Source organism: Panthera onca, chromosome E3, assembly GCF_046562875.1.
Source record: "Panthera onca isolate mPanOnc1 chromosome E3, mPanOnc1 haplotype 2, whole genome shotgun sequence".
NCBI lineage: Eukaryota > Metazoa > Chordata > Mammalia > Carnivora > Felidae > Panthera > Panthera onca.
Genome location: NC_138354.1, coordinates 19,183,320 through 19,203,538, shown reverse-complemented (window position 1 = coordinate 19,203,538; position 20,219 = coordinate 19,183,320). Strand labels below are relative to the sequence as shown.

Sequence of the window (20,219 nt, the reverse complement as noted above, 5' to 3'; positions counted from 1 at the left end):
TCACATTCTCTGATCTGAGAAGGGAGTGTGCCCTTCCCTGGGGGGTTAAGGGTACCAAAGGATGTCCCCGCCCTGCTCTCCGACCTGTGACTCTCACGGCTTGCAGGTCTCCACTGCCGCCAGGTCACACTGTCGCCTCCGCCGGTTTTCGATCACGATCTGTCCGAACCGGTCGGTCGTCCATGTTCACCTGGGAAGGGAAAGAGGAGGCTGGGCGATGCCAGAAGGGCTTCTCGAATACGCAAAATCAGACAACAGTATTCTGTTTCTGAGCTGTCAAGGCTGATGTTTGCTAATACCCAGTGCAGTCAACGGAGTCGGGTGCGGGCCCGGCACGCGGGGCTGACGAGAGCGTCGTCTGCTGCCGCCCCCTGCGGGGCAACCGGGCGGTGTGCGCTCGGCCCGGGAGCCGGTCAGACCACTGAGCGGCTGCTCCACAGGTAGACTCCCACGTGCACGCCAGGTGCAAGAGGGTTTACTCCGCAGCGTGATGTGTAACGGGACCTATGACGGAAAGGACTCACATGCCCATCCGCTGGGGTTAAAGCAGTTGTGGCATGGTCGTTCAATGAAATATCACATTGCCATGAAAACAGCAAGAGGACATCCAAGTAGATGTAGGTACAGACATAGACACACAGACACAGATACAGATGTGGAATGATTCTCAGATAACAGACTCTCGAAAAGTACAGTACAGAGGGCTGTGCATAACATGCTCCTGTCTGCCCTTAAGAAAAAAAAATCTCTAGCTACATTTATATATGCGCAGAATAATTCTGGAATCTGGCAGTGTTGCTTCCCAGGTTGGAGGACTCACTAAGGTCCGGGGTAGAAGTGAGACTTACCTTTCCCTGCATACCCTTTTGTACTATTTGATTTTTTTTTTGAAGTTTTGCATGTGGTGTTACTTATCTAATGAGAAACCATTTAAAACCCCCTTCTTACGATGTTTATTCATTTTTGAGAGAGACAGAGCATGAACGAGGGGAGGGGCAGAGAGAGAGGGAACCCCAGAATGCGAAGCAGGCTCCAGGCTCCGAGCTGTGAGCCCAGAGCTCGACGTGGGGCTCGAACTCATGAGCCGTGAGATCATGACCTGAGCCAAAACCAGATGCTTAGCTGACTGAGCCACCCATGTGCCCCCCATTTACCACTTCAAAAAAACCATTAACGTATCTATACGCACAAATGTCACAAAACATACATAATACACCGCGCACTATTATTACTTTGTCCCCAAACGTCAACAGTTTACTATACGAAATGATTCCCAGAGCTCCTGTGACAACGGTGGCAGGCAAGAAGCAGCATCACTCTCTGTCGGTGGACGTGTGAGGGTTACGTGGCATGAATGGTCACACTGGGTGCCTGTGAGCACGTGCTCCGTCGTCTTCCTGCCTGGGTCTGAATCCTGGCCTGAAACCTACCAGCCGTGAGGCCGTGAGGCCGTGGGCAGCAAGCTGTCCAATCCCTCTGTGCTTTGGTCCCCTCACCGGCCACACCCGCCACACCCTGGTTACTGTGACAAGTAGGTTAATACAGGTCACACTCATGGAAGGTGCCAGCTGTATAGCAAGCAACTTCTACAAGTTCGCTACCCTTATTATATCAGTACTGAAATTTGCATCACTCAGGGAGCCTCGGTCGGTAAGCGACCGACTCTTGATTTTTGGCTCAGGTCATGATCTCACAGTTTGTGGGTTTGAGCCCCGCACTGGGCTCTGTGCTCACAGCATGGAGCCTGCTTGGGATTGTGTCTGTCTCTCTACCCCTCCCCTGCTCGCTCTCTCTCTAAAAAATAAATAAATATTTAAAAAAAAGTTTTTTTCATCATTCATGTGGTTTTTGTCATTTTAAAATACTGATTAGGAAATCATGGAAGGCATGTGAGCAATTAGTACACCTGAGGAGGCTGATGGTTTGCATTTGTTAGGAAATTGCTGAATTCAGTGAAAACGGATACATCCCCAGGCTTGCTCCCAAGTGACTGGGTCCATGGTCAAGATTCACTTCGGCAGCCACGGATAGTGCTGGCAGGGCAGGAAAACCCTGGGGTGCACACCGCAGGAAGAGGAGAAGCCCCGGATAGCACGTCAACTATCAGGGCGGTAAGAGGTGGAGAGCCCCGTTGTGACCCAAAGTTTCAGACCGTAACAACGTGAGCACTGAGCAAGGTTTTGTCTGGCTTGCTACAAATTCTCCCCCGGCATGCCCGCACATGGTGACGAGGTGGCCCTGCAGACCCCTTGCTCCGAGGCAGTCTAGTTCCCTTCCCCTGGAATCTGGGTTAGGCCTGTAACTTGCTGTGGCCAATACAACAGTAGCAAACACGACGCAAGCGGAAGCTGAAAATCACTTGCACGTTGGCCCTTGCCCTCTTGCTCGGAAGTCTGAACCCGTGTGGCAATGAACCCAAGCTGGCTTGCTATCGGAGGGGAGGCCCTGTGCGTGAGAATGAGGCATCCACATAGGAGGGAACCCCAGGGGATCTCAGCTACAGGAGTGAACCCCAGGGGACCTCAGCTGCAGCTGGCTCCAGTGGAAGAACCACCCAGCTAAGCCCAGTCCAAATGGTCCCCTCACACAATCCTGAGCAACTTGTGAACTGCTCTGAATTGTGAGTTGTTCGAGACCGCTGAGGCTGCAGAGATTTTGGTACACATCAAAAGCTGACTGATAAAATGCAGAAATACTGCTATGCCTTTAACAGAATCTAATTCTTCTCACACAAACTTTTATCATCAAGAATTAAAAACAACACGAACAGTCTTCAGCCAATGACACATTAGCATGCGGTTGAGTTACCAGACCCGAAGTAACGAACAAATTACGAAACAGGAAAAGCAATAAACTCCTACAGAAATCTCTAAACGCTTTACAGTTGGAAGGGAACACAGGCAGCCCTAAATCATGTGAGCTCTGCTGATTTATTCCGGCTCCTTCTGACTCCTTTACTGGATCCTCCTCCTTCTCTGCCCCTTTACGCTGCTGTTCCTCATGGCTGGTTGCTATTTTTCTCACAAAGCAAGTAGGTTATTTTGCCTATTTTTATTGGCGGGGAATTTCAAAACAAGTAAATTGTCTGAACTGAAAATACCCAAGCGATTTGCTGAAAAGAACATCGTGTACGTTAGTGTCAGAATGTAACCCATGCAGTTAGACTCAGTGCCTGGACTCATGATCGCTAGAGAGAAAGGCTACCCACAAGTGCTGCTGGCTTTGACCTGACAGTCCCGACTATCCACTGCTACTGTTCATCAGGATTTCCTTTTTTTTCTTTTTTCTTTTTTTGACAAGGAAATGTTGTATAACTCAAGTGACTTAAAAATATACATCCAGGGGTGCCTGGGTGGCTCAGTCGGTTAAGCATCCAACTTCAGCTCAAGTCATAATCTCACAGTCCATGGCTTCGAGCCCCACATCGGGCTCTGCTCACCGCTCCGAGCCTGGGGCCTGCTTCGGATTCGGTGTCTCCCTTTCTCTCTGCTCCTCCCCGGCTCGTGCTCACACTCTCTCTCAAAAATAAATAAACACTAAAAAAAATTAAAAATATATATCCAGGTGCGCCTGGGTACCTCGGTCAGTTGAGCATCTGACTCTTGATTTCGGCTCGGGTCATGATCCCAGGGTTCTGGGATTGAGCCCTGTGTTGCGCTCCATGCTGAGCATGCAGCCTGCTTGGGATCTTACCTCTCTCTCTCGTTTCCTCTACCCCTCTCCCTGACTTGCACATGCTCTCTTTCTCTCTCTCCAAAATAAGAATATATGTATGTGTATACAAATACACACACACATATGTATGCATATATCTACAAATGCTCTCTGGACCCAACTGGGTCATGGTACAAAGAATGAGAGAACTAAATCCAGAGGATAGACAATGAAGTCCAAGTTGCAGATGAAGTTGAAAATCAGAAAGAAAAACATTAAAAGGAAGTTTAAAGTAAGCAATATTTTTTAACCCAAGTCTAAAACCCCAGATTATATCAATAGGAACGATTAGAAAAAGTGAGTGAGTGGGAAAAAAGTTTCAAAACCTCAATAGGTTGGTAATTAGAGAAAAACAGTTCCAAAAACATTTTTATTTATTTAAAAAATTTTTAAAAATGTTTATTTATTTTTGAGAGAGCACAAGCCGGGGAGGGGCAGAGAGAGAGAGGGAGACACAGGATCTGAAGCAGGCTCCAGGCCTCCAGGCTCCAAGCTGTCAGCACAGAGCCTGATGCAGGGCTCGAACCCATGAACCATGAGATCATGAACTGAGCTGAAGTCGGATGCTTAACCGACTGAGCTGCCCAGGTGCCCCTCCAAAAACCTTTTTAATGCAAAAGGCACCGACTATTGCATACGGTATTACCACATGGGGGGAAGCCAGGTGGAGAAGGCTACGTGGGAATTTCCTGTACAACTTTTGCAACTTTTTTTTACAAATTTGAATTATTTGAAAGTGCAAACTTAAACACGTTTACAGTGTATTTTTTTTTTAATTTTTTTTTTTCAACGTTTTTAATTTATTTTTGGGACAGAGAGAGACAGAGCATGAACGGGGGAGGGGCAGAGAGAGAGGGAGACACAGAATCGGAAACAGGCTCCAGGCTCCGAGCCATCAGCCCAGAGCCTGACACGGGGCTTGAACTCACGGACCGCGAAATCGTGACCTGGCTGAAGTCGGACGCTTAACCGACTGCGCCACCCAGGCGCCCCTACAGTGTATTTTTAAGAGGCAGACTTCGCCAATATTAAAAACAGGATTAATACTTTTCAGTAGAGAAGTCTAAGCGAAGCAAAACAGCCCACGGAGGAAAACACACAGCACAAATGAACCCCAGAGAATTATGAATGTAATTCTAATACTTGTGATAGCGGCTGTTCCTTATCCATTTTGTAGATCTCCACGAGTGAGGCAAACTTGCCTATCAAGAGCTCCCCTGATTAATTTTTTTTTAAGTGTATTTACTTATTTTGAGAAAGACAGAGGGCAAGCAGGGGAGGAGCAGAGAGAGAGGGAGGGAGAATCCCAAGCTGGCTGTGTCAGCACAGAGCCCAATGTGAGGCTCAATCTCATGAACCAGGAGATCACGACCTGAGCCGAAATCAGAAGTTGGATGCTTAACCAACTGAGCCACGCAGGCATCCCAAGAGCTCTCCTGATTTGTAAGTGATTATTTCCCTGGCTATGTAGCACATTTGCCCAAATGGTGTGTTTCTACGTTCGCAGCGGGTTGCTGCTGGTTACCACCGCAACTGTCATAATCTACAGATTATAGCTTATGCGCCAATTTCCGTTCAACTGCTTTCACACGCATACTTAATATAATCTCCAAGCTCTCCGCGCAAAGCCTGACATGGGGCTCCATCTCCCCAACCGTGAGATCATGACCTGAGCGGAAATCAAGAGTTGGACGCTTAACCAACTGAGCCACCCGGGCGCCCTGCAGTTATAGGTTTCTATACATATAATTATCTTCTCTCAAACTTTATGGTATCAGGCATCAGTATGTTATAAAAGCAATACACGTGATTCTGATGTGAAAACAGGAGAAACATTGCTTCTCAAAGACTTAGAAAACCGCCCTCTTAGCAATGAAATGATAAACATTTCAGAATTAAAAACGGAACACGGGTATCATGCTGCACTTTCACCTGACCTTATTTCGTATTCGCATGAAATCACAAACGCGTAAGAGGTTAAAAGAAGATCTCACTGTGGATTCACGTTACATTTCTTTAGCTTCTCTTCGAGTTCAGGTGAATCTCGGAGATCTGCTCCAATAATGGCATAGCTCTTTGAATCCAACAGGTGTCCATTTGGAAAGCCAAGAAGAGATTATCATTTCAACAGAAATTCATCCAGAGGTGATCATTTCAATGGATTTCTTTTCAGAATTCAATTATTTTTTCTCCATTACAGAAATACATGTCCCACTGCAAAAAGGAAAAAAAAAAATCAGGAAGGAGGAGGGTGGAATGAATGAAAATCACATCTTCCAACTATTAAATGTTTTGGTATAGAACATTCCAGTCTTCTATACATACAACATAAACCCATACACACAACATAAGCACATTTTCTGTCACACAAATACGTACACACACATCACACAGGAAAAAGAAAACAGGGCCAATTCTTCTTTTGAAAACTGCTTCTCCTACTTAACAGTAATATCAATGACATCATCGTCTGTAATGATTTCCTAGCATTCCATCAGTGGATAAAACAACTTACTCAGCCAAGCCCTCACGATTAGGCCTGTGGTATCTCCAAATTTTCTCCATCTGAGGCACTGCGATGAGCATCTTTGTATAGACCTCATGAAGCACCTGTCCAGTTAAGTAGGTCTCTAGGAGTAGAATTAGGAGGTCAAAGGGTAAAATATTTAAGTATTGGTACCGATCAGCTGGCCACTCTCTAAATGTCGTGCCAATTTGTGAGATACTATGTTTAAAAGAAAATAGCTTCTAAAGTATTTACAAATACAATGATAACATTTGCTTGAAAATACTCCCACAGAGATCGGACAGCATGGTTTCTATAGTGGTTCTCGAGCTTTGGCAGTCATCAGAATCACCTGGCGGGCTTGTTAAAACAGACTGATGGCTTCTACCCCCCGAGTTTCTGATGTAGCAGATCTTCCAGAAGTAGACATTTTGTCAAATTCTTTCAAAAGCTAGACATCTGTATTTCCAACCAATGCTCCGTAGTGGTGATGTCACTAGTCCAGGACTACACTTTTAGAACCACTGGGACGGATGAAATTGGCCACAGTTAAAAGTTCAGTGATGGGTACATGGAGGTTCATTTACTTACTTATTTTGAGAGATGGCGGGGGGAGGGGGTGGGGGAGGGAGAGCGGGGGAAGGGTGGAGAAAGAGGGAGAGAAAGAATCCCAAGCAGGCTCTGTGCTAATAACACAGAGTCCAGTGCAGGGCTCAAACTCATGAACTGTGAGATCCTGACCTGAGCCCAAATCACGACTTGGCCATTTGACTGACTGAGCCACCCAGACGTCCCCCTTGATTTACTCATTCGGACTGACTTTTCATTGTGTGCCCATTTATATACTTTTAAGTTTCACCTCGTGCATATTTCAGCTTTAAGAAATGATCAATTTCAAGATGCGTATTTTTTCTCACTTTCACATTTCTGAAATGAGGATGCATCAGTCAATAACGTTTCGGTTTAACTTATCAGCACCTTTTCTTTCCTGACGGTAAATAGATAGTGTGATTCTTGCAATCACAGCCTCAAAGGTTTAATGAAATAGGGCAATTTTTCAATGAAAATGTGTCAGTGTTATCATCGCCTATCACTTTTCTCAAATTTTCACTCCCATTTGTATTGTCATTAATTTTTACTTCAACTGTCCCTCTCCCAGAATGATGGCAAGATCAAAAACTATCAAGGACAGGACTAGAAAATTTGCCCACACAAGACACAAACCCAGAGTTAAAAACCAAGTGAAAGGCTAAGAAAGAAATCTGCCAATCAACAGTTGATGAGGGATTTGTATCAAAGAACATTGCTTTATGTTGTAAAGGATTCCTACAAATTGAAAAGGAAATGAAACAATGCAACTGGAAAATATATGAGCAGAGGAAATTTACAAGAAATCCCACAGGCCAACAGAAGGAAGGAAGGGTACTCCGTTTCACTAGCACGTTCAAAGTTATAAAAAATTTAAAACAAAGTTACAAAAAAATCTTTAATTCATAGATTTGGCAGACTGGCAGGAATTTTTTAAAATGGTAGTAGCCAGTGTTAGCGAGGGTGTAGGGAAAGGGAACCCGCATCTACTCTGGTGAAAATACAAATTAGTCGAAAGGGTCTTGAAGCACGGCTTGGCAGTAGCTATTAGAATTCATAAGATACAATTTTTTGAACTGGCAATTCCTGCGAATATGCACATATAACTAGGCTTTCTACAAAACTGTTTAATAGGAAACCATAAAGAAGGCGGCAATCTAAAGGACCATCAGTAGCGAATACGTTAAGTAAAATGGAATTTCCATGCAGAGGAGTACTACGAAGTCACCAGAAATAATGAGGTAGATCTAATATGGCAACATGAAGACAGCCGTGATTCACTAGGATGCACGAAGAACAAGTTTCAAAACAGTACGTATAAATTATTCGCTTTACTAAAATTATACATATAACTGTATTTATTTATTTATAGAAGTATAGATTCACTCTTTCAACAAATACATGTTGATCTACATCATATATATTTATTTATTCAATATATGCATACTCCTTCACCAAAAATTTACTGAACCTTTTGCGGGCCGGGCACGGGATTCTATTTACATGTGTTTTTCTTACGCGTGATATTTACCTGCCTCTAGGTACACTGTCCATCCACAGGAGAAAACACCCTGCACAGTGGTTATCGTGGTGGGGGGAGAGATTACGCAGGGTCTTTACTTTCTACTTCACATGCTTCTACACTGATGGGTCGAAGGCAATGCAAAGTGCTCACTAACCCTTTCATTACAGCTAATCCTTCTGACGCAAATATTAACCAAATATACAGAAAAGTATGACGGCTACGATGTAGAGAAAGCAGATGTGCCAGCCAATGGCAAAGCCTGAGGAGGTTCTACTTAAAATTGGTACGAGGGAAACAAAGGATGGAGGAGATATTAGTTTCTGTGGGAGTCTGTTCACTAGGAGCGTGACGAGGGCACTGTGCTGGTGTAGAGGCCTGTCTAGTTGCCTGACGTTTCCTGTGTTATCTGTGCCCACCATCTAAGGCCATCGTCTCTGAGCATGTTTTCTGACCTGAATTATTAATAAGCCCCTTGAACTTCTCTGTCAGACACACACTGAACACAATGGAACATTCTGGAAGAGTGTTTGTGACCTTAGTTTTAAAGGCTTAGAAGGGAGGAAAGAGTTGTTGGAAACACTCATACTGAAAACTTACGGGTAAAAACTGAGCCCTGGGGCCAAGGACCTAATGTAACAGGTGAAGCGGGTCAGGTACGAGACAACAGTGGTGGGCATGTGCATTCCCTCTCAACGAAGCAGCCATGTAGGAGTCAGGGTCTGAGGCTGCCGGACTGGATTTTTCCAAGGAAAGATTTTCGGGAAAAAGCTCCTATATTTGAAATGTTTGCAACTCACTGAAATGTTTTTCAAAAGATTTCAGATTGGGACCTATGGACATCTAAGGGGGGCCATACAAACAATTGTTTCAAGTTCCTTCACAGTAGATGTGATGCAGAAGTATACACTCTATGACGTCATGTGCACACACGCGCAGACTCAGACACGCACGCTCACACACACACACACACACACACACACACACACACCATCTTTAAAAAGAAAGGGGAAGAAAAGCAGAGAGGTAGCCCATACTGTATTACTTAGGTTAAGGGTACTTGCCAATTTGCAGTGTGTCCTCTGAATGTCATTCTATAATGGGTTGTAATAAGAAAGGCTTGTATCTATGGGAGGATGGGAAAGAGAGAGAAATGAGTCAAGTAGCTTAGTTAGTGAAAAAATGCAAACACCCACTACCGAAATGGCCAGTAGGTACCGCTACTGCTCAAAGCAAGGGCGACTCCAGAGGGCCTGCTGCTTAATGACGTCTGACCCTAGGCACACACATGAAAAATTCAGTGGATCAGCTCTCAGAGTAGGTCAGTGAGCGTTACTCTCCGAATCTGACGTCAAGTCACAAACTGATCATGAAGCACTCAAGACGTAGAAACCGCCAAAGATAGACTAGCGGTATGTTTCCAAACGTTGCAGTGTTTTCCAAGCCATCTCTCGTTTCCTGCTTCTGCTCACTCAATTAAAAATTTTAACCATTATTAATCACAGACAACTAAACAAACCGATTCCTACTCAGACCTGACGTCCAGTAACATTTAGGTGATGACTCTGCTCTCCTCCAGAATGTGCAAAAAATTAGACATCCGAGAGCCGATTTCAGTATCGCAACCACCATACACGCATCTTTCACCCCAGAAACCTCCTCTAGGCTTAAGTGAGAGCCCACCTGCTCTTATTTGACTCGGTGTCCTAACAAGCTAGGTTGTATTCTGTGGCTGCACAGCGTCAGATGCCATAGCGCATCTCAAATGCACACTACGTGGGGCGCCTGGGTGGTCAGTCGGTTGAGCATCCAACTTCGTTCGGCTCAGGTCATGATCTCACACACAGCTGGTGAGTTTGAGCCCTGCGTTGAACTCTGTGCTGACAGCTCAGAGCCTGGAGCTTGCTTCGGATTCTGTGTCTCCCTGTCTCTGTGCCCCTCCCCAGCTTGCACTCTGTCTCCCTCTCTCAAAAATAAATAATTATTTAAAAAAATTATTTTTAGATAAAATGCACCTTCCGTGTAATATAATCTTGTATTTGGAAAAGGGCAAAACTTGTTTCCATAGGATAAGTTAGAAAAAAAAAAACTTAAACTATTTCTAGCTTGTGGGAATTACACATCTTTAAAGGACAAGGTGAAAGTTTTAATGGTTACTAAAAAATTTTTTAAATGTAAGACTTAAGATTTTGTTTAAATGACTAGTTTAAAAAGAAGGGGAAGAAGTATACGTTAAAAACCACTGAGAAAATCTGACCTTGGGCTTGAGGTCAGGGTTTAAATTTCAGCTCTACCCCTTTGTCAACAGGTAACCTTATGGAAAATAGCTTAACTTCTTTGAGCTTTGGTTTCCTCAACTGCTAATAAAAGCATGTCATTCCTGAGTCGGCTCTGAGGACTCAATGAGATCATCTGAGTGAAGCATTTCACATGGTGCTACCAAAGCTCTCAGCAAAGATTCACAAACTCGCCATCTATAACTGCAGAATTCTTAAAACATGGACTCAGGGTGGCCCCCATACTATCTCATATATAGTAAATGGCCAATTTGGCCTCCCATTATTCATTCAAACGCTATTTACTACACATCTGCTCTGAGCCAGGCCCCTTTCTATGCTCTGGAGATACAGAAGTAGCCGGAGCACACATGAAAATTCAGATTATTGGAGCGCCTGGTTGGCTCAGTCGGTTAAGTGTCCAACTTTGGCTCAGGTCATGATCTCACGGTTCATGAGTTCAAGCCCCACATCGGACTCTGTGCTGACAGCTCGGAGCCTGGGCCCTGCTTTGGATTCTGTCTCTCTCTCTCTCTCTCTCTCTCTGTGCCTCTCCCCCACTCATACTCTGTCTCCCTCTCTCTCTCTCAAAAATAAATAAAACATTAAAACACTTTTTTAAATTTCAGATTAAAATTAAACCACTCTAGGTCATTTCTATTACGTGTTCAGAGAAATTACGTTAACGGACAGAAGAGTTGCAAGGGAGGGGACATTTCGTTTTGAAGACAGTTTGGAATGGGGATCTTGGGGCCAGAAGGAAGGTGGGAAGGGGGTAAAAGGGAAGAGTCCCCTAAAATGAGGTCTCTGGCGTTCAGACCGGCCGCCTCCTGAACGCTGACCCTGAATCCTACCAGGCTCTCTCCTGTGGTCAAAGCCATACTCACTTGATGCTGTGCAGCTTTCTCGTGACTCTCATGGGAAAGTCCACTTCAAAATATTTACTTGGGAGAAGATCTTCATCCTGAGGAAAAACACGCAGTAAGCTCTAGAATTATGTATTCACTCCTACATTTACTGACCACCTTCACGTACCGAGCGAGTACTAGGCCCCGAAGAGCATCAGGGCACTTAAGGGTTTGACATGCAGGAACGATATGGGCAGAGATGTATTTTCCAGATTACTGTGGTCTCCACGTGGGGAATGGATGGAGGACGGGCGTCAGGGGTTCACAGCTGTCCAGGGAAGAAGTCACGGGGAGCCTGAACTGGGGGAGCAGTGCCTGGGATGGAGGTGGGGGTATGTGGAGGCGCTGGGGGAGTAGGACCTGACAGAATTTTCCAAAAAGCAGATCGAGATGAATCAGAGAGGGTCAGGACACCAATGCTGACCAGCATTTGAGGGATAAAATGGAATAAAACAGCAAAAATCCCGAAGCATCGCACACAGTGGGGGTGAGTACTGTTTTGTGACACGTTTACTTTTTTCTGTGAGGGGAGGATACAGCGGGTGGTAAAGGGCAGGTGCTCTGGAGCAGGGGACGGGGGTTCGAATCCCAGCTCCACCGCCTGTCTGCCGCGAGGCCCCAAAGTCACTCCACTCCCTGGGCCAAGTTTCCCTCCTCCGCGAAGCAGAGACAGGGACAGCACCTCACGGGGTTGTGAGGAGTAATGAGGCAATAAGTACACACAAGGGACACTCAGAACGGGGCCTGCCTTAGTAAGTGCCACGTGTGTGCCTTTATCATTGACTGTCATGGGGACGGGGCGCCGAGGTGGCTCCGTCGGTTAAGTGTCTGACATTGGCTCAGGTCATGATCTCACGGCTCGTGAGTTTGAGCCCCACGTGGGGGCCAGGGCCCGCTTTGGATCTTCTGTCCCCTTCTCTCTCTGCCCTTCCCCCACCGGTTCTCTCTCTCAAGTTAGATAAATAAACTTAAAAACCTTATTGACATGGGTACTTAGAATTAGGTCTTGGCCTGGGGTGTATTTATCTTTACTGAGGGCTGCAGTAAAAGAGCGTGGCAGACGCGCGCGCGCACACACACACACACACACACACACACACACGACCCTGCTCCCCCTTCTGCATCTCCGGCCTGGTCTCCCCTTGGCCCCCTGGCCATCCTAGCACATTCTCTGTCACGTCCAATCAATCCCTCAGCCCCGAAGCGTATTCACGAACGCATTCTCTCCTCCTCAGCTCGCCAACTGCACACACTTAAGGACACCGCGGTCTGGACTCTCAGCGACACCCTGCGTGTGGCCTGCAGCAGCTCCCGATGCCCCTGAGGCTTGGGGAAAGAAACAAGGCGCTCCACAACCTGGTGACCTGCCCGGCGCCCCCCCAAAGCGCTCTTCTAACGCCTCCGTATCCACCTGTACTTACATTCCACAAGTACAGAGCCGCTTCCTTAAAGTGGAAAAAAAGACCAAGAAAAAGACACTTGTTGGTGCCCAGAACCCGGTGGTGGGCCTCGCAGGTGTGGGCCGGGATTAAGGAAGAGCTGGGGTGAGGATGACACCCCTCTTTCTGACTCGAGCAACTGCGCAGAACACCATTTACGTGCACAGTAACGAGCGATGGACAGCAGGGACCGAGAGGGAGCCGGCCCCCCACGACAGCATGACGGGCAGGGAGGCAGCAATCACAAGCAAGCATTTTCCAGTAGGAGGTGACCCCTAAGGGCAAGTGTCAGAACTGGGAGAGCCAGCTACCCCTCAGCCCTTGGAAAATCTCAGGGGATCTGGTCTGGGGGACAAAGGGGGAGGGAGGAAGGGGGAGACAGGAAGACAGAGACAAAGACAGTCTCCTGACCCATCAGAAGAGACACGCTCACCGATCTCAACCGTTCTCTCTTGGTGCTGCCGCGCTCCCCTGCCCGTGTATAGGGCAGGGCCTGGTAAAAAGCTGTCCGAAGATATTTGGAGGAAACGTTTAGAGCATGCCAGAAGATGACTTTTGCTAGGAAATTCCAGAACACCCTCTAAGGATTTCGCTCACACGATATGAAGTTAAGGACACGCTAAAATTCCAGAAGGCCTGGAGAACAAAAGCAAATGCAGGACAGCATACGATCCTATGGCTCGTCTAGGACTTCTGACTTTCTAAAGAGTTTTCCCACTCATCAGCTACTTGCCCTCTTAAGAATGCCGATTAAGGGGTCACCATGGAGGGAAAGCTTCCAAAAGGCACACTGGAGCTTTTAAGGAACAGACATCTTCTTTCTTGCCTTTGGGAAAGGGGCAACAAATGGCTGTGGGACATGACGCTTCAGCTTTTTATTCTGGGATTCCCCGAGCCCTTCCGACACTCCACTCCACTCGCCAGTAGCTCCACGTCACAGGAGGCACGGAAGGCAACCGGGACCGTGCATAGCTACCGGAGGGCAGCCGGGGACAACCGTGAGGAAGAGTATCCCGTAGGCTCAAAGGAGATCCAACGTGGCCGACCGCTGCACAGGCTGCCATATTGAGACTGACCCCCTGCGTCCTTGATCCTCTGGCCGTGTGGAAATAGGATTCAAGAGACACCAAGAAGCTGAGGTCCCTTAAAGGGTTTCACTCACCCTTTATTCTTTGTCTGGGGTTGTACTGGCTTTCCTGCACCCTACTCTCACCCGCTGCTTGAAGGTGGGAGCCTTCAACTGTCCCTTCGACTGATCTTGGGGCCTGACGTCATACAGAACGAGCTCACACACCAGCGGCAGCAGAAAGCCTGTGACCCACAGCCAAGCCTCTGCTGGTGCAGCCAGGGGACCCTCCCAGGTGGAAGGTGCACCAGACAACAAGACTAGCCGACGAGATCTCCCCTCCTCTTTTACAGAAGCACATAGAGCTCAAAAACAGGGCTCAGCGAACTTGCTGTAAACAGCCAGTACTCTAGCCTTTGCAGGCCAGACGGTCTCTGCTGTGACTTCTCCACTCTGCTGCCGTAGGGCTAAAGCAGCCATAGGGAAGATGGAAGGAACTGGGAGTTGGCTGTGTTGCAGTAAAACTTTATTTACCAACATAGGTGGCAGCCTAAATTTGGCCCGTTCAGCTCCTGCTCCAGAGAGCAAACAAGCATCATTTTTCTAAAAAGAAACTTAGGTTTTTTAAAACCCTTTAGACTGATGTCATTATCAAAACGAAAAAACTCCACCAAATTTTTCAGACCCTGCACTATTCTCCTTCCTCACTGCTGACAGATAACCTTTTCCTTGGAAGGGGCACACGAGCTTCAGTGTACCTTGCTCAGAAATAAAAATCTCAGATTTAGTAATGATTAACCCACCTACACGGCGGGGGGAGAGACCAAACCACGGGACCACGTTGAAAAGGGTGTCAAGCCCAAAGGAGGAGTTTCTCCCGTGGCTTCTGTTCACACCGCACACATTCTGCCACTGCATTCTCTTCCAGTTCCTTCCACCACGCCGTGCTCTCTGAGGCCCAGAGGCACCGCCGACCTATAGCAAAGAGCCCCCCCACCCCACCCCCCGAGCAGCCGCAGGGCTCTCTGGAGAGAACAAGGAGGGAATCTGGACGTGGACGAACTGCAGTCCGTTGTTTGTTCCATGCTCCAACGCCACTGGCTGTCCGACCTGGGGACGCCACGAGCTCTCGGAGCCCGCCTTGCCCCGTCTGGGTAACCCACCCCCCACCGGCAGAGCTCTCATGTTCATTCCCGAGGTCACGGATGTGCACGCCCTTCAGAAACGTTAGCTATCTTCTCCTGAATGAAGAATGCAGAGGCAACCGGTTAATACTAAGGCTGTGCTGAGGCCACTGATTTCTCGCCTCAGTGAGAGAGAGGCTGGGGGCACCGATGACCAAAGACCTCATCGGGTGAGCTGATGAGGGACAAAATACACACTCAGGTCGCATTAGGCCCACACACTCTAGTTTATCTTGGTGTACTTCTGCAAGAATCTGGGGAAATGCACATACCCATGACTGCCACATGACTGACCTGACAGAAGAACCAAGAGAGATCTGTACAAACCTACAAAAAGAAAACGCAATCAGTGAGATTGCGTAGAGAAAGCAATGAAAGCAAATCAGTGAGATCGTTGTAGAGAAAAGGTTTGGTGCTACAATTCCAGCCCGGAATCAAAGACCAGGCCTGTGGTCCTGATTCTGCCACTAACTGGACCCATTTCCTCTTCTGTGAGTGAGTGTAATTATACCTGCTCTTGAACCCTAACGAAGGAGGTGAGGGACCAAATCAGAGAATGGAGGGGCACCTGGATGGGTCAGGCAGTTGGGCTCTGACTCTTGATTTCGGCTTGGGTCATGGTCTCGTGCTCCGTGGGATAGGCCCCGCGTCTAAGCCCCACTTAGGATTCTGTCTCTCTCTCTCAAAATGAACAACTAAACTTAAAAGGGCTTTGTGTCATGTTACCATCACCCAGCCTTGCAAATCTCCAAGCTATACTGAAGACACCGTCACGACGACAATAAAGTCTTTTGTTGTCATCAAAACGGCAAATGCATGGGCCCCTGGTCTCAGCTACTCCACTGGCAGGGCTCTCGCACACACGCAGAGAATGTATACAAGGATTTGGATCAAAAGCCCTGTTTGTGACAGCAGGAGCTAAGAAGCAAGGCACATATCTAGGGCCCTGGTGACATCACGTACGTGGCTGACAGTGGTTGCACAGCAGGTGCAAGCAGATGGGGACAGGGACGCGGGACAGGCAGTCACCGCATTCCTTTTGAATATATTTCTAACATTTAAAACAATGTTTATTTACTTATTCTGCGAGAGAGATGGGGGAAGGGCAGAGAGAGAGGGAGAGTGAGAGAGTGACAGGATCCCAAGCAGCCTCTGTGCCGTCAGCACAGAGCCCAATGCGGGGCCTGAACCCACAAACCGAGAGATCATGACCTGAACCGCAATCAAGGGTCGGGTGCTCAACCGACAGAGTCGCCAGGGCGCCCCTGACATTTTTGAACCCGCTGGGAACCTTCACAAAATTAAATAATTGGGGAAACAAGGGGGCGTTATTTTTTAATTTACCTTTAGTCTCCAGAAGGTGGTATCCATCCCAGCCCCAAGATTTAGAATCTCACAGGGACATTCTGTCTTCCCTAGAAATGCCTTTATAAGCTGACGGACGCCATGGACGCGAGCAAAATATCCTGAGAGAGAGACAGAGACAAGCCATGACTCAGTGATGATGGAAATAAACCTTGCAAAGTTCACACCAGGAGGACAAAACACAACCCTTCTGCCCTTCTTCAGGGGTAGCGGTTTAGGTTATCCAGAGACCTTATGGGAGAAGTAATGACTTTAAAATTCTCTTCCTTTTTTTTTTTTTTTTAAAGCCATCTGAACCAAAATAAGCACAATCTATCTAATGGTTGGATCAACTGCCTTAAGGAAAACGCAACACCCCCTAATTCTACCTATGAAAGAAAAATATTTTATATCAAAACATGGGATCTAAATGTCCCTCTTAGAAATGTGTCTTTTCGTGGCTAAGTGAGAGCTATTCAGAATTCGGCTGAAACTCAAAATTGGGAGACCCTCTGGAAAGTATTCTGGGGTCAGGAAATGGGGCAGATAAATGTCAAAGCAAAGACAGCCATGTTTCTTAGCGTGCTCCCTTCATCTCCATCCTGTGCGGGTTAGAGCCTGGATGTTTGTAAAACACCACAGGCGGGGTTGGGCGGAGGGCGGTGCACAGGCAAATGGTGCCTAATAAACTGACTTGTTAAGCTCTGGCGTGGGAAGCTGGAACAGAGGAGACAAGAAATAAGAGGGTGAAAGGAAGATAAAATTGATCTGGGTTCTAAAGCCCTTCTGCTTACAGTATTACTATTTTAAGAACAAAATTTGAGTGGCATTTATAGACACTTACTGCAATTTGACATAGGGATTTAATGTCTGTGGATTCTACTAGTAAATAATTTGAGTTTGTCTTTTTACATGTCTCTTTTGGGGCGCCTGGGTGGCTCAGTCAGTTGGGCGTCCGACTTCGACTCAGGTCATGATCTCAGAGTCTGTGAGTTCGAGCCCCCTGTCGGGCTCTGTGCTGACAGCTCAGAGCCTGAAGCTTGTTTCAGATTCTGTCTCCCTCTCTCTCTGACCCTCCCCTGTTCATGCTCTGTCTCTCTCTCTGTCTCAAAAATAAATAAACGTTACATGTCTCTTCCATTTTACTTTTCTAGTAAATCCTTTTTACCGTGGGTTACAGAGTATCATCCACAATGGACTGGACATTGGAAAAATTTTTAAAATGCTCCCCACACGCTGTTTGGGAAGCACTCTCCTACTATGGGGCCCTAGTCTAGCGATGCCAACCCAGGGAGAGGAAGAAGGAAGGCCGGAGGGCTGACCTGCTGCCCAGGGCCCCCAGCACCCAGGGCACCATGGTGGGGCCCTGCCTCTGCAGCGTCTGTTAGGAAAGTGTCCTCAAGAGCGCGGGAGGGAGGCTTAAGACCTCTTAGCCAGGCCTCGTCCAATCTTACTGATGCCTAGTTTCACCCTCAGCTCAAAGTAAGTACCATGTCCTTATTCTCAGGAAGCACCACTTTAAAATTTCTTTGCATTTCTTATTGAAACTACCCATAGGATCCATCTTTAGGGCCAAGATGCCCTGCACCCACAAGAACTAGGGTCATTTGGCCAATTTCTCAATCTGGCTGAGACTAAGTCACCCTCCTGTCTCAAATCCTTTCACTGCCTTGATAGAAATGACTTGTACAGCCTAACAGTGTTACTATCACTTTAACAAGGCCAAAAAAAGTCATTCCTTCCATGAACAGACAGTCCACAGTAAAAGACATATAAATGGCCCTTCAACATATAAAAATGATCTTGGGGCACCTGGGTGGCTCAGTGGGCTAAGCAAGTGTCCGAATCCTGATTTCAGCTCAGGTCATGATCTCACGGTTCAAGGGTTTGAGCCCCACATCGGGTTCTGTGCTGACAGCATGGAGCCTGCTTGAGATTCTCTCTCTTTCTCCCTCTCTCCCTCTGCCCCTCCCTGCTTGCAAGCAAGTGAACTCTCGCTCGCTCTCTCTCTCAAAATAAACATTTAAAAAATATATTTAAAAAATAATCATAATGATCTTCAACTTCACCCCAAAATAAGAGGAATCTAAAATAAAATTTACTGTAAGATACCATTTTTCACGGATCAGATTAACACAGATGAAAAGTTTCATAATATACTGTGTTGGTGAGGATGTTGGGAAATAAGCACTTTCATATACTACCGGAGAGAAGGAACACTGGAACTCTCATGTTAAGAATGAATCCCTATGTTACACTGCTGGCTTTGAAATGGAGAAGGGGTCATCTTCCATGGAATGTAGGTGGTTTCTAGAAGGTAGACAAGAAAAGGAAATAGACTCTCCCCTATGGTCTCCAAAAGAAACGGCCCTGATGACACTTTGATGTTAGCCTAGTAAGACCCATGTTTGACTTCTGACCTTCAGAACTGTAAGATAATAAATTTGTATTGTTTAAAAAAAAAAAAAAAAATAATGAATCCCTAAAACCCCAGGCCTCTCAGCTGGTGAGGGAATAGTGAGAAGGGAGGGGGTCACTTGCCTCTGTTAATTTCGGGGGCCTTCCTCTCCTTAGACAGTCTTACAAAATGCTGGATGTAAGGGTCATGCGAGTAGCCAATGTTTACTGCAAACCTGGAAGGGATAAAAAGGAGGCAGGTGAGTAGACGTCAGTAGATTCAGGCTCTCAGGAACCAGGTCAAGGAGGAAAACCATCTACTTCACAAGGCCAACACCCTCCCATTTAGCACTCCGTTACAAATGTAAACAGACTCAGCCATCCGCCCAGTGCTCACTTACACTCCTCTCACCCTTCCCACGGCGGCCATGTGTCACCTCTCTTTATTCTGACTGCTAATTCCTTTCCCAGGACCCTGGAGAGCATATCACCTCACCTCATACCTCACCCAGAAGACGTGCAACCGTTTATTCACTCGGCAAACTCACTGGCCAGAACTATTCAGACAACCCTACTCAACCAGAAGTTCTGGGTCCACAGGAAAGATCTAGAATTGTTTTGTAAAACTCGATAATGACTCCCTAAGTATTTCCCCCAGCTCTGTCGTTTCACGTCCCTTAGGGAGTAAAAGGAAAAACCAGGAACAAATAAACAGAACAGCTACAACCTAGAAAATGCCATTGTAGTTTATACTCTCTGGCATGCACTACAACCTGGAAAATGCTACAGTAACCTAAACACTTCCCAGGCCACACGACAGGGAATCAAAGTTCTAGTGTTCTAAGCCAGGGATCTGAAACCCCAATGACCACTTAAGGTCTTCTGGCAACCATGAGTGGAACCAGCCTTCGGACAAGGACATGTAATGGAAGAAACCTGGATCCTTAAGGCCGAGCCACTGTGGGCCTGCACCCCGCTCTACCTCTCAACAGACATTTTGAGAGTTTCTAAATGTCTTTATCGCTTAAACCGAACAGAGTCAGGCTTCTGTCACCTGCTACACCCTGAAGCATCCTAAGTGATATCCTGAGTGTATGAGCTCATTTCCGTGTTTCTTGATGAACAAGCTGAGGGGGAAGGGGTGAGTGACTGTTACCCAGCTAGAGTCTGAGCTCCCAGAGGCAGATATGAGATCTTCTCTTTACGTCCACTGACAAGGCTTACCGCTGCCTTGACTGTGGTCGCTGCTAATCCTGTACAAACCTATCCCCCCCA

The 20,219-nt window shown here is 46.8% G+C and overlaps 1 protein-coding gene and 1 long non-coding RNA gene across 9 annotated transcripts in view; one reads left to right on the top strand and one right to left on the bottom strand.

Moving 5' to 3' along the window:
• LOC132675739 (uncharacterized) overlaps positions 1–17,687 on the top strand; it is a 114,046-nt gene extending 96,359 nt beyond the window's left edge. For 2 of the 5 annotated variants that reach the window (XR_014136342.1, XR_014136344.1), the window contains 4 exons: positions 7,943–8,119; positions 11,425–11,587; positions 11,896–12,001; positions 16,623–17,687. Coding sequence is in view for 1 of the 5 variants with exons in the window: in XM_078439767.2 (XP_078295893.1) it covers positions 107–272 (166 nt within the window). In the remaining 4 variants the exon portion in view is untranslated. Of the gene's footprint in view, positions 1–106; positions 1,909–1,936; positions 2,112–7,942; positions 8,120–8,500; positions 8,967–11,424; positions 11,588–11,895; positions 12,002–16,622 lie in introns of those variants that run through there. The other 3 variants (XR_014136343.1, XR_014136345.1, XM_078439767.2) reach the window with 3 other exon arrangements.
• LOC144614741 (uncharacterized) lies at positions 102–19,607 on the bottom strand. Of its 4 annotated transcripts, none has more exons than XR_014136348.1 (6): positions 19,089–19,607; positions 16,548–16,669; positions 11,494–11,570; positions 6,230–6,344; positions 5,709–5,928; positions 102–190 (listed from the first exon to the last, which is right to left on the bottom strand). It is a non-coding gene; the product is annotated as an uncharacterized LOC144614741 (long non-coding RNA). The 4 variants fall into 4 exon arrangements; XR_014136349.1 differs by having other exon boundaries at positions 103–190; positions 5,725–5,928; XR_014136346.1 differs by lacking the exon at positions 102–190 and having other exon boundaries at positions 5,630–5,928.
• Positions 19,608–20,219: the final 612 nt, after the last annotated feature.